Here is a 13471-nt window from a genome sequence, read left to right on the forward strand (position 1 = left end):
TTGAAAAATACCCTTCTCCTCCCATCAGCATCCACGTGAACACGGGTCTGGGCAGGCTTCACCAGAGAAATGAGTGTAGAGGGACATGAGCCAGGCCAAGGAAGAAGGTGGCTACCTCTGGGAGAAAGTGTGTGGATATCAGCTGAGATTACAACCTAAAATCCATCCCTGGTTCAGCTGAGCTGGGCTGGAGGAGGGAAGGGAGCAGCCAGCAATCCGAGCAGCGTCTTTGCTCCCTTTTCCCACACAAGCTCTCGCTTCTGGCAGGTTTTCTGAGCCGCTGTGCCAGGCACCAGTGACAAGCCACCGTGCTCCCAGTTCTCAGCCAGTCAAACAGCCGAGGCTCTCGAGGAGCTGGAACGAGCTCTGCCTGCAAATGGGCTCGGCGAGGCAGTCCCTCGAGTCTCCTGTGCCAAAGCCAGGGCAGGAGAGCTGCTGATGCCCAGAGGGAAGCAGGAGGGCAGATGCTAGCTTTGTGCTTCTGATAAAATTTCTTGAATAATGGCCATGCAAGCCTGGTCCTGACACTGAATTAAGCGAAGCTGGAGCCCTCAGCAAACTGATTTAGCTTGAAGCACTACTTCAGTGAACACGTGGGATGTTCCAGAGGAGGGGGACGTAATCACCCTTCCCTGATAGCACAGGGAACTCTCGGAGTTCACAGAGGCACCAGGCAGGAAAGCCCATCCCTAAACTGTTCTTTATTCAACAACTAAACCAAGCAGGCAAACGGGGAAACCAACAAAGCCTGTGCCTACAGATGCTCTCTTCCAGCCCTGCTTCTCTGGGGACCAGCATGGCACAGTGAGGTGTCGAGGGGCAATTAACTGTGTGAACAAGCAGTGGGAGGAAAAGAGAAGCTCAGCTCTCCAGTTACAAGACCTGACCCTCCACGAGGCAGCAAGAGTAAGGATTTTCTGACACCGTTTTTATGCCAGAGAGCACTTTTGCATGGTACCCTAAAGGGTTTATTCACGTGCTAACATAAACGAAGCCAGTTTTCTCACAGCTCTAAATAGAAGCTCAGGTTGCCCTGAACCAGGCCGATACTTGGTTTAATTTACTGGGCACCCGAAAGTTGCCAGTAGGGAGTTGCCCGCAAACAGAACAACAACAAAAAAGTTAATGATCTGGGCTTTTTCTTTAATAAATAGGCAAACTGGCTGAGCCGGATTGTTGGCTGGGATTCGTCTCCCCTTTATCACCCTGGAGCTTCTGTGACACATTCTCCAAATCATCAGCATTTTGCAATTTGAGGTCGTTACCAAATAGTATTTTTTTGCCAAGGAAGGGAGAAAAATAAATTAATAATTAAGAAGGCCAAGCAGGGAGAGGCTGTGGGTTGAATGGCGCTGCCACCTCCGCGGGATTGCTCAGGCACCTGGCAGCCTGCCCAGCGAGCACCTTGGTCGCTGTCTCACCCTGGAATGTGGTGCTGGCACCCAAGTGCTACTTGATTTTACTACGAATTAATCAAAGTCTCTTTTGCAAATGTCTAACACTAAATCACCACTGGCTGAGCTTCAAATGCAATTCCCCTGTTCCAGGGATTTGGTGCAGGAGATTACCAGCTCCAGGTGAAGAGCTGAAGGGGGTTTCCTCTCTGCACATCTTCTGGTTCTCCAAGGCATCAGCCTCTCCCAGCTGGAAGGACAAGAGATTTCCCACAAGTCTTCTCCTGCTCAGAGCAGGTAACCACAGAGACATCCAAGATATGCTGGGATAAATCTGTCTGTGCTGCCTGACTGCAGTGCAGTTACACCAAAAACGACTTTGACACAGGTGGCACAGCACTGCGCTGGCAGCTTGGGTGTGCCTGTGACCCCGTGTTGATTGGAGCTGTGGAAGCACCTCCACACAGGATGACATGCAGAGATGTGTACCTGCCTGCATGGGTGCGGCCTCGTGACACTGTGGGGGCACCTGGACACCTGTGCACGGGGCTGTGCAGTCAGATGTGGCTGCCCACAGACATTCTCTGAGGGTGTTCTTGACACGTCAGTGTGTGCGTGTCTTGTTTGTCTCTGAACCTGTAGTCCTGAGTCCCTGCTCTGTCCAGTCCCCCAAAAGGTGCTTTGCCATGGCTGATGATCTGGATGGCATCAGCACATGTCCTTGCACTGCTGCAGCAACACACCACTCCCTGAGCCATGGGCGAGCTGTATTCCCCTCTCCACACTCTGCCTGTCTCAGAGCCCTTTCAAATTTTCAGTGCTCACTAGACCGTGAATTCACCTTCATAGCAGTTACAGGGTTATTTAGCTTATCCTGACACTGATAACCACCAAACTTTCACTGGCAGCTCAGCTTTCTCCCAAGAGACATGCAGCACTCCTCTCTCCCATGCCCATGGTGCCCCCAGCCACCCACACCCACCAGGAGCAGGGGGCAGATGCCCTGGGGGGACATGGTGCCTCAGAACACTGCTCACCCACCAGCCAAGCCACTTATCCCCAACCCACAGCTATGCTGTGAAAAAAAGGAACAGAGCAGAAGAGTTAAAAATTGGATGGAAGGAATGAAATAGAGGAGAAGGGAAGAGAGAGACAGAAGTAAAAAAGGGTGATAAAGCAAAACCAGTACAAATGGAGGAGAAAACCCCCTTCGGACAGCAGAGACAGGATCTGGGAAGGAGGCAGGAAGAGCACAGGAATATATAATGGGGTTTCCCCCCTGCATACCCCACAAAGCAACTCTCTCCAGCAGTTGACACCAACATATTCCACTGCTCTCCCTGAAATCCTAGGGATCAACTAGATGGCCCTTGTACAGCAGCTGGACTAACTGTGCATGTGCTGGGGGACTGCTGAGGAGCAGTGAGGATGATCAGTATGGGAAATGTGGGATTGCCCGAAGGGTGCCCAAAGGCTGTGAGTGCAGAAAACCCCAAACAGGAGGGTGAAACCTCTCTGCAGGGCCAAGCACAAGGAAGGCCAAGCCTGTCCCTCCCACTGATCCCCTACGAGGAAACTCTACTCTCCTTTGCTGGCCCAGAAGCACCTCTGCCACTCATTCTCCCACTGGCTCTGAGCCACTGTTGCCTGTTGCCCCACTGCAGACTGTAAGGCAGTTTTCTGCCAGCTTTCCCTGCCACAGCCCCTGTCTCTTGGCATCATGTCTTTGGCACAAGGCCTTGCTGCTCACCCCTGGCCATATGGGCTTGCTCCCCTGTCCCCTGCACTTTCCCACTCTGACTGAACAATTCCCAGCTGAGGCAAGTGCTGCAGAGACATTTCGCTCTGAAACCAAGATGTGCTGACAGCGAGTGGCATCCCCAAGAGCTCCTGCTCGGCTCCCAGGGCTGTGCAGGGCCAGGCACTGCTGACGAGGGGCACAAGTCGCTGCACAACTTGTGGCACCTCTTCCCATCCGTGTGGCTCCTCTGACTCTGCCCCAAGGTGTGCCTGCAGCAAGTCACCCATCCCACTGTGGCCATCTCCATCTCCTGTCCCGTACAGCCCCTTGCAGCACACTGACCCCATATCCCAGGAGACAAAATCCCTCCTCCTTTGGCCCAGGGATTTCATCTCTGCTGTAACAAAGAGCTCAAAGCAGGGACTTCATTATGTTCCCACAGCCATGGGATAAGGGTAAACACGATTCTTGCCATGGCCCCTAGTGTGTAACGATGCATTCCCACAAGCACAGGCTGTGCACAGACACAGGTCTGCACACGTAACAGGGAACAGCATGGATCTGGAGGGGACAGAGAGGCTCTTGTCCCTAAGGCAGTTGTTGCTGACTCCACCTAACACCAGAGACTGCAATACACACAGAACTGGTGTGACTTTTGGGGCTGTCCAAGGCAAAGATGAGAGCTGGATTTGATGATCCCATGTAGATCCCCTCCTGCTCAGGATATTCCAACCCTCTGTGGTTCCATGATTCTGTGAACTGCAGGAGCCCAAAGGGACAAGAACAGGAGGGACCAAAGCAGTTTATGGTGTGGCACAAGTTTATCACAGCTTTGTGCTTTTGGCACAAATTCTTCACACCCAAACACCTTCTCCTGCTCTCCAGCTTCTTTGGGCTCCTACCACGGGAGCCCCTGCTGGCTTTGCACGGCCACCCTGCAAGGGCAGGCTTGGAAAGCCAGCAGAGACACCCCTGCTGCCTCACCTGCCCCGGAGCACACTCCGGGACTCCTGCTTTCCCCATATCACCAGGAAAAAAAAGCTCTGTGCAAACAATAGATCAATAGAGCCCCCGCCTCTTCGGAAGGAAAACAAACACCCGGATCACCGCAAATTAGAGAATGTTTCGCTTCACTTCATCCAAACAGGCTGACAATTTTTTTGGGTTGTTGCCACGGTGACAGAGTAACACAGCATTCAGCCTGTTGCAGAACAATCAATTAAGTTAATGCCTCGGAGTGCCTGTTTACCCTTCCATTTAGGAGGTGCTGCTCTCCCTCACGATTTCTCTTTAGCTTGTTTGAGATTTTTCATCCTTTGCTTCCTGCTTGTATTCTTCTTTATTTAACCTAAAAATAAAGCCCCTACCCTAACTACCTTCTAGCTTATAAGGAGTCTCCCACTTTTTGGAATGATTGCCTAGAATAAAGTTTTTCCTCCCTTTGACTCCTGTCATTTCATGTTCCTTCCTGGAAAAACTGGAGATTTACCTTTGCCTTGCAGGGTACAGCCCTGTCCCCTCTTCCTGGTGTGCTCAGGAACCTGCCAAGTTTCTAAAGGCCAGCTCTAAACATCCCCTTGGGAGAGTGGGTACCTTTAGAGTAACTGCTTTTAACAAGATGAAGTAACTTGAACTAAAGACATATGAAGTGATGAGCAACCCTTCCACCATTGCTATTTTTCACACTTTGAGCTGTAACCATAAATGAAGAACCATGTTGTGCTAAATGCTCTTTGAAAAGGAGAACTACAAAAGAGCCGCACAAGAGTCTAGGTCTCATCCTATGGTCCATGTCAAATGGAACTCCTAAATATTTGCTTAAATGATTTTGGCTTAAGCAAAACTCAACCTAGTGCTCAAAGCATTGTGCTGAACTGAGCCTATGGCAAGGAGATTTTAAAAGGGGAACCATGGCCAGATCCATCATTCCAATCCTTTAAAACAAAGGATGCCAAAACATCTCTTGGCGCTGCCCTGACCACCAGCAGTCTGCCAAGCCTTTCACAGGCTCACATGCTTCTGCCACTGATCTTGTGGGTTTATTTCCTACCTCACAGGCAGTGGGAGCAGTTACATTGGCTGTGTAGCTTCACTGCCTGTCTGCAGTCACTTTCTCATCCCTTGCCCAGTGAGCAGCAGTAACTGCTCTCCATTTTCTCCAACCCTCCAGCAGACTGCAGCACCAAAACAACACCTCCAGCATCCTGGGTGAAAATGAGGTACCAGAGAGTGAAAGGATTTTATCCAAGGCCAAGCCTGAGATATAATTCTGTCTCTTGATATGTCTGCACCTTGGTGCTGTCTTTCTCACCAACACAATATTCCTACGCTTTTCTTTTAAATCTGAGGAAAAGTGTCCATCTCCCTTGTATCCTCATCCTAAAGGAACAGGCAGAGGCAAGCATGATGTGAAAACAGGAAGATTCCATGATAATGTCTTCTCATCCTGCCACTAGCAACAAGTGCCTAAATGTAAAGTGTACATTAATTTAGTATTGAACAGATGGAAGAAAACTGTAGATCAAGCAGATAGGGAAGAATGGTGCTCAAACACTAGGAGAAATTACAGCAATAGGTCAAATATAACATCTCCTCCCTGCTTCCCGAGCTGGATTCGTTTTCAAGGACTCCACTCCCACAAGCTAACACAAGCCAGCTCAGGGGGGAGCACTGGGGCCAGGTCTGCACGGGCTGCAGGACAGCCATGCCCCAGGTCCCCCCAGTTCTCCCCCTCCCAGAGAAGAAGTTGTCAGCAGAACCTGTTGGAGCAGGGGCTCGTTGACTGCTCCCTGTCCATTACAGCCCGGATTATCAGCATATTGCACAGTGCTCTCTGCACGGTGCTGGGGAAATCCAATACGCTGAAAGGTTAATGCAATCAATTAGGGTGACAAGGAAGTGGAGTAAAGCCTTCTGAGTAGATGAAAGGGAGAGAGAGATGGAGACAGGGAACAGCAAAGAGAAGCAGGGGGGAGCAAAGAGTGGGAGGAGGAGGAAGATGGTATCCAGGAGTTGTGCTGCAGACCTCAGGCTGCTGGGGTGGCCAAGGGCAGCATCCTGCCTCAGCATGGATGGGCTCGTGTCAGTCACGGAGCAAGTCGGGCCATGGACACCCAAGGCAGCAGCTGGGGAAGGACTCTGTGGCTCTTCCTGCAGGATGTGGAACCCTGCCCAAACTGCAGCTGCCCAGGCTGTCCTGCCACCAACCTGCTCCCTAAGGGTGGTCACTGGGGGTCTGGCAAAAGTTCCGGTGTCTTTCTTGCCCAGGTACCCAGAAGAAATGAAAGAAACTGATCAGGTTTGCAAGGCAAGGGATCTCAGCAAGCCATGGGGGAGCATCGTGGGAAGAGAAAGAGGGAACAGGAAGGACAAAGGAAACTTCTGGCTGCTCGTGCACTCTGCACACAAAAGGAAGGATGAACACCATGTCTCTGTGGACTTCCTAGCTAGGCACTGGTCAGCAACCCTGGACACTTCCCTGCACCCATCCCCTCATGTCTGTAAGCATCTCAAACATAGGTGCTCTCCTACTTTTCCAGCCTCCTTCCCAGGGTGTCAACCTGGGCTTTCCTGCAAGGCCAGAGGAGAAGCCCCAGCCAGTGCCCAGCAGCAGCAGTTAGTTCCACCCCTGCCTGCAGACAGTTTGAGGAGGCTGCTGTGGCACCAAGCCACCAGCACAGGATGGAAATGCCGGTGCCATAAGGCACATCCTGCTGCTGCATCCAGCATGGCACAGGCCTTCCCCGGGGCATTCAGCTCAGGGAAGAGCCCCATCCTTCCCCCCAGCCCCTCAAGCTGCTGCTGCCTGGCTGAACTCCTGCTCCCTGACCCCCGAGTAGAGCAGTACTTCATTAACCTGGGCTGACAGGTCAGCGAGCAGAGCCCCTTCTTACCACGGCTCCTGCTCGGGCACAGCTCAGCCAGGGAGAACGTGACACCAGCTCATTAGAACAAATTATTACTCTATAACCCCTGCTGCAATGTCCCTTAATATGCCTATTTAGCAAGAGACAAGTCCTGGTGGGCTCCTCGGCATTAAAACAACCTCACAAATCACCAGAGGCACAAGCACCATGATCTCTGCTTCGGGGGTGGAGAGAGGGCAGCTCTTCCTTGGAAGGGTGCTGGAGGGTGCAGAGTCCTGGGCTCTTCCCCTGCAGCAAAATGAAGATCTGGATATTGCTGGGAGATGTTCTGCAGGCAGGGAGTTGCCATCCGGCTGTGCCTCACTGTGCTGCCCAAGATGCCCAAGCTTCAGCACAACAAAGTGTTGTTCCCTCATTGAAATCCACTGTGGTAGTGTTGTGGGATGCCCATTAAACTGCTGGGCCTGTTTTCCTTTGCCTTATCCCTGCCTAACTCTGCCCTCAGCACTACCATCAGTGTCATGTTCCAGGTTAGACCTACATGATTTAAATGCTTCCCTGTGATATATATGAAGTAACTGCCTGGCTTTCCAAATCCATCCACAACACCAGCCCTACCTGCTCACTCCTTCAGGTAAACCAGCAAAGCCAAATAACAAGTTTGGAAGATGACTGATGGCAGGCACTGTGTGCTACCTCCCCGTGTGAGGCCAGGCTAAATTTTGGGGGATAAACCCACTGCACATGAAAGCAGTGGGCTCACACCTTTGCGGGGAAGGCTGTCAGCTGTCTAGGACTAATCCAGAAATTACAAAACTGCTGTAGTTTTGGGCACAGCAAGTGAGATATCACAGGCCAAGACAGAAATGTGGGCAAATGTCAGAGGAAGGCTGCTACTAAACAGGAACAGGGAGCATGAGGAGATCAACCTCCAACCTGACCTTTAGAAGAGGGAAAAGGGAGAAATAAAGCAGTGATTAATGTAACAGAGAGAAGTGGTAGCAGTGCCAGGCAGGAGACAGTGAGAAAGAAAAGTAATGGAAAGAAGAGAAGAAAGTGTGAGAAGTGTGTGATGCTGGCCACAGAGAGAGGCAGGATGAGAGCACACGGATGGAGAAATGAGAGAGACAGACCTGAGAAAAACAGAGAGAGGGAGGGCGGGAGGAAAAGGAGGAGAAAAGAGCAAGAATAGCCGTGCAGCTCGGAGCACACGGGCGAGGCAGAGAGCTGTAACCAGGGTTGTGAAGCATGAAAAGGGAAGAATCTGCCTGTTCCTTTCAGCACTTGGAGCATGGCGCTCAGTGGTGACCTACACTGTGCCCGGCTGTGATCACGTTTTCAGGGCCACTGCCTGCCGATCCCAAACAATGATGAGGAGCCTTTGAAGTCAGAGAAAGAAGCCGCAATGTGAACTGGGGACTTTTTTCCCCCCTTTTCTTCCCCTCCATTTTTTTAAGGGCCAGGGAAAGAAGGGAGGAAAAGGAAGGCCTGAAGTGATGGGGGGAAGGTTGGGGGAGAGGTTGCAAGGACAGAATAGAGAGTTGCTCTCAGTGGGGTGCCCCGAAACGAGAGAGACAAAAAGAAAACAAACAGTTTATGAGTAGGGCACATGCTGCCTGTGTCTGCATGCCCCACACTGCTGGCCCCCCATGCTCCAAGGGAGGCTTCTGTTCCTCAGCAATGATGGATGGATGCATAGGGCCATTCAGGCCTGCCATGTTACAGCAGCAATATTTACATAACACTGGCCTTCCACCGGTCACCTCTGACACTGCCCAGCCCAGCCTGGGGCCCCCTCCCACCCCAGCCAGCCTGGGCCCCTCAGATGCTGCTGGGACTCAGACCATGAGCTCCCCAAACTGGGAGCATTGGGGGTCCCCACTGCTGCAGGGATGCTCTGAATGCACACACTGCAGGGAGTGCTCCTGGCACCTCTGAGCAATGTCTCACAGGGCAGAGCACTTCCCACCCTCCCCACGGCCTCTCCTGCCCTCAGACCTGTCTTAGTGCCTGGGGATGAGAGGAGCAATGCGGGAGGCCAGATGAGGTTGGTGATGCAGGGGGTGTAGAGCAGAGACATGAGGAGAGAGGGGGAACTCTTCAGGTGACACACAAGCAACTTAATGGTCCTCCTGGGGCCAGGAAGAGGAGCCAGGGCCAGCAGGAACTGCCTCAGCATGGCAGGGACTTCTCAGTAGCCATTATCCGAGGTGGCGCAGGGAGTCTTGCCCAGCACACGGAGATAAGGCATCTAAGAGACAATATCATCTTCCATCTCCCTCGGCTCTAGACCTCTAACTCTTACCAGACACAGACTAAGTGACCATCCAGCTCCAGCAGACTGTGAAGCTGGGGTTTTTCCTCCTAAGACAGACCATGAGGGTCTAGGTAAAGGGAAACCCAGGAAAGCCCTGATTCTGCTGGAGGCACAGAAACGCTTCCACAGTACCACCATGGTTTTGCAGTCTGAATAGCTAAAAATGTGCCAGAAGAGGAGGAGAACATGTATATCACCATCTGAATTATGTGAACTGAGCTCAGCAAAACTTCACAGTAGATGGAGACTGCATCCTATTCAGTGAAAGGACCTTATATCCATTTCCCACAGCACACATGGGTAAGCATAAAGCAGTTCCCTTTCACCAAAATCCTTACACACTTTTTTAGCTGTAAAGATAGAGGCAGTAGAAAAGATATTGAGGAAAACCCTCAGTGACAAAACCAGGTGCCCAGAACAACTTGTACAAAGACAAAGACAGGATTAGGACACACATATGCCATATCTGCACTTGACCTTCTTCTGTTTCCATGTCTCTTCATGAGTAACAAGAGCCCAGCCCCAGAAGCTCCAGTGCAGACGTGGCCACAGTGAGGAGGCCGTAAGTGTGAGAGACACACAGAGGAAAAGAGACCCCAGGAGGGATAGTGACATACCCATTGCAGTCTGTAGGCTCTCCTACCTTTCGGAGATTTCAAGGCCTTGTTTCTTGCCTCGTTTTTAGCTCTAAATTCACTTCATTCTGGAGTGAGAAAAAAAAAAGGGTCCAGTTAACACACAGGGCAGACTTGAGGAAGAGCCAAGACTCACAAAAGCTGGGTAAGAACATGGTCAGCATGGGACATTCGGACTCCACAAGGGAGCAAAACGCCTTCCTGCTCCTGATTGTACCCCACACTGCCATGCACCCCACGGCACCTCACCGTGCAAGAGGGTCCTATGAGGGTTGGGAACAATTTCACATAGGGAACAGATGTTACTGGCCTGAATCCTCTCCCCAGCTACCAGACTTTGTGCTGTCTACTACTCCACACCCTGCCCACACATCTAAGGTTGCATTCCGTGCCATGTCATATTTTCCCTTCCCAATATTCACATTTCCTCTGTTGACCCCTCTTTCCCAGAGGTTCACCTGTGTGCTAATAGTGAGGCCCCCCTTGCACACCTTGTGGGGCACAAGATGACGGGGTGCAGGACTGGGTCCCATGTCACTGAACCCCCTCAACACTCATCTGTGCATCTTCCACCCAGGAGAATGCAGAGAGTGAGGAGGAAGGAGAAAAGGGACAGCGGGGAAAAAAGTCACAGCAAAATACATGAAAAGTAAATTGAATTATTTAAAACCATATGTTCCAAAAATGTGACAGAGAATAAAAGCCGTGCCATGAGACTTCTGGAGGGGGTTATTCTGCACAGGCAGGGTGGGAGGAGAGCTCAGGGCTGGGGGAAGGCTGCTCTGCTGACAGACAGGGACTTCCCTCTCCCAGAGTTGGGAGGTGGCCAGGAGCACAGGGTAGCTTCATGCACAGTGGCAAGAGAGCCTGGCCCATTCCTGCAGCATGCTTTGCAGCTCTGCCATGCAGCTCTCACAACTGCCCAGGGTGGCAGCAGAATGACAAGCTGCCCTGAGGTCACACCCAAGGTGCCCATGGTTGAACCCAGGACCCCCAACCATCCCTGCCTCACACCGGCTCTCCCCATGCTCCCTTCTCTGGGTGCAGCAGTGTTTGAGACCCTGGAGTCCCTTGCAGGACAAAAGTGAGAGGCATTCAGGGGACTGTGCTGCTGCCATGGCCCACCCCTGTGTTCCAGGGCCCTGGTGCTCTGTGCATGTGGATGTCCTCCTCCCGTCACTTGTACTCTGCCACTGCCAAAGATAGGTGCCACATGTTGGCTGGGACCCAGAGCAGGAAGGAGCTGGTGAGATATTCCAGATGGATGGATGGACAGGAGGACGGAGCCCCTTGGGTGAGAACGGTGCACAGCCAGCCTGGCTCCTTCCTCTCCCACTCAAATCCTGACACTAAAAAGGCTGAGGGGGCATGGCTGGAGTAACAGCTCCCCGATTTGAGGTGCTTCTCCCACCCTGGCACCCTCGGTCCTTCTGGCATCACTTCTTTCACTTTTTTCTTCCCTTTGTTCTTCCTTTCTTCCTTGCTCTTTCCATTGCTTTCTCTGCCTCTTTGTCACACTGTTTTTTTCTCTCCCCCTTTTGTTCTCTCCCTCTTTCCCGAGCTTTCTGCCTGTAACTCTGCCTTCCTGCCTTCACTCCCTAACCCCTGTGCACGATCAATTCCTGGGATTGGGTTTTTAATTGTTTTTTTTTTTTTTTTTACTCCTCTTCTTTTGGCCGCAGCTTATCAATGATGCAAGAGGAATAACGCCAATTTACTTAGAATGTGTAATCCCCAAATCAGATTGGGGGATTGTATGAGGCAATATGACCTTGCATATGTCTCCATTAAAGCCAGCCAGGCCTCCTCTTGTATTCTGTGTTCCCAGTACATATTTAGACAGATAACGCTAATTGTACTTGACATGTCCTCTTAAGGATGGACTCTTCCCTCCCCCAGCTCTGCTTCCCTGCCTGACAGTGTGCCAGAGCCCGGCCGCTCCCTGGCAGCGCGGCACGGCACAGCCCCTGCGGGCACGGCCCCACGCCCAGCCCCACGGCGGGCAGCTCCAGCCCTGCACTGCCCGGGGAAGGGGCCAGAGGGGCCCGAGCAGGGGGAGGGCTGCTGGGACAGCTAATCTGAGATTACACTCTGTTACTGTGTCAGCTGGGGCTTCCCCAGCAAAAAAGCCTCCAGACAAAGAGAGGAGACCTGCTCACCATGAACATCATTGGAGTCTCCCTCTTTTCCAACGATGGCTTCTACCTCACACCTTTTAGCTCCCACATGTGCTTTGGGTATTTGTATTTGGCTACTGGAGCCCTGATCCAACTTCTAGGGACCATCACTGGAAAATCATTAAGTGCTATAAAGGTTTGGGTTGGAGTCCAACTCCTCTGCCATAGGCAGGGACACCTTACACTAGACTGGGTTGCTCCAAGCTCCATCCAGGCTGGCCTTGAACACTTCCAAGGATGATGCATCCTCTGAGCAACCTGTGACAGGGTCTCACCACCCTCACCATAACAATTTTCTTCCTTACATCTAGGCTAAATCGTGCCTCTTTCAGTTTAAAGCCATCACCCCTTGTCCAAGCACTATAGGCCCTGCTAAAAAGTTTGTCTCATCGTTCTTGTAAGCCCCCCTGAAGAAGCACTGAAAGGTTTCCTCTTCCCTGTGCCTGCCACTCATCACTGCTCCAGAGCACACATGCAGGACACAGCAGGAGGAGGAGGAGGAGGAGGAGGAGGAGGAGGGGAGCTTATTCCAAGGAAACCAGTGGATCCAAACTCTTCTCCAAAGTGGACTCTTTTTTTTTTCCCCTTGACACAACATCCTAATTCGACTTTTTCAGTATCTTTCCTTCAACAACCTTTTTTCCTTCCTCCCCTTCCTACTCGGCAACTGCGCATTTATTAATTCATGAGGCACTAATTAGTTCTTTGTTTAATTTTGTGTTAAACAGACTGACCGGAATGATAACGACTTGCAGCGTTGCATTACGGTCCCCAACCGCCCCTGTTTTCTGACAACAAGGGAGCGCAGTGAGACTGGCGTGATGAACCCCAATTCCCACTCCAGTTGCACTTCATTAAGTCAAAATGTGACAAGAAGCTTAGAGAGCAACTTTCAGATCGGATCGCACATAACAATTGGGCAGGAAACTTTCCAAGGGGGAAGCGCGAGAGGCACTCGCAGTGAAGGCTGGCACCGCGCAGTCCCCTGGCGTGCCTGCCTTAAAGGAGCCAGCTCAGGCTGTCCAGGCAGCACACAGGGCATGTGCTGGCAGCCAGAAGAGGAAAGGAAGGGCAGCAAGACAAGCAGAAGGCACAGCTTACTGCTGTGGGCAGGACAGGTGGCATCGTGTGCTCCCCTTGTTTCCTTTGCAATGATGGGCTCTGTTGAGAACCTTGCAGCCCAGGTGGGATAATCCCTCAGCGGGTCATTTCATGAGATTGAGGACATCTGCAAGCACCTTCAACTCCATGCCTCAGTTTCCCCCCCACAGCTCTACACTGAAACAGCTGGTGACCCTCAGCTGCTCTTCAACTGTCAAGAGCTACATGATTATCATGGAG

At 51.7% G+C, this 13471-nt stretch overlaps 1 protein-coding gene across 9 annotated transcripts in view; it reads right to left on the reverse strand.

Moving 5' to 3' along the window:
* Positions 1-13471, reverse strand: part of CASZ1 (castor zinc finger 1) — a 189503-nt gene that overhangs the window by 88262 nt on the left and 87770 nt on the right. For 5 of the 9 annotated variants that reach the window (XM_079326034.1, XM_079326042.1, XM_079326038.1 and 2 more), the window contains one exon: positions 9962-10021. Coding sequence is in view for 1 of the 9 variants with exons in the window: in XM_079326043.1 (XP_079182169.1) it covers positions 9936-9939 (4 nt within the window). In the remaining 8 variants the exon portion in view is untranslated. Of the gene's footprint in view, positions 1-9935; positions 10022-13471 lie in introns of all 9 variants that reach the window. The other 4 variants (XM_079326041.1, XM_079326043.1, XM_079326037.1 and 1 more) reach the window with 1 other exon arrangement.

This window comes from Erithacus rubecula, assembly GCF_903797595.1.
Source record: "Erithacus rubecula genome assembly, chromosome: 24".
In the NCBI taxonomy this organism is placed as follows: domain Eukaryota; kingdom Metazoa; phylum Chordata; class Aves; order Passeriformes; family Muscicapidae; genus Erithacus; species Erithacus rubecula.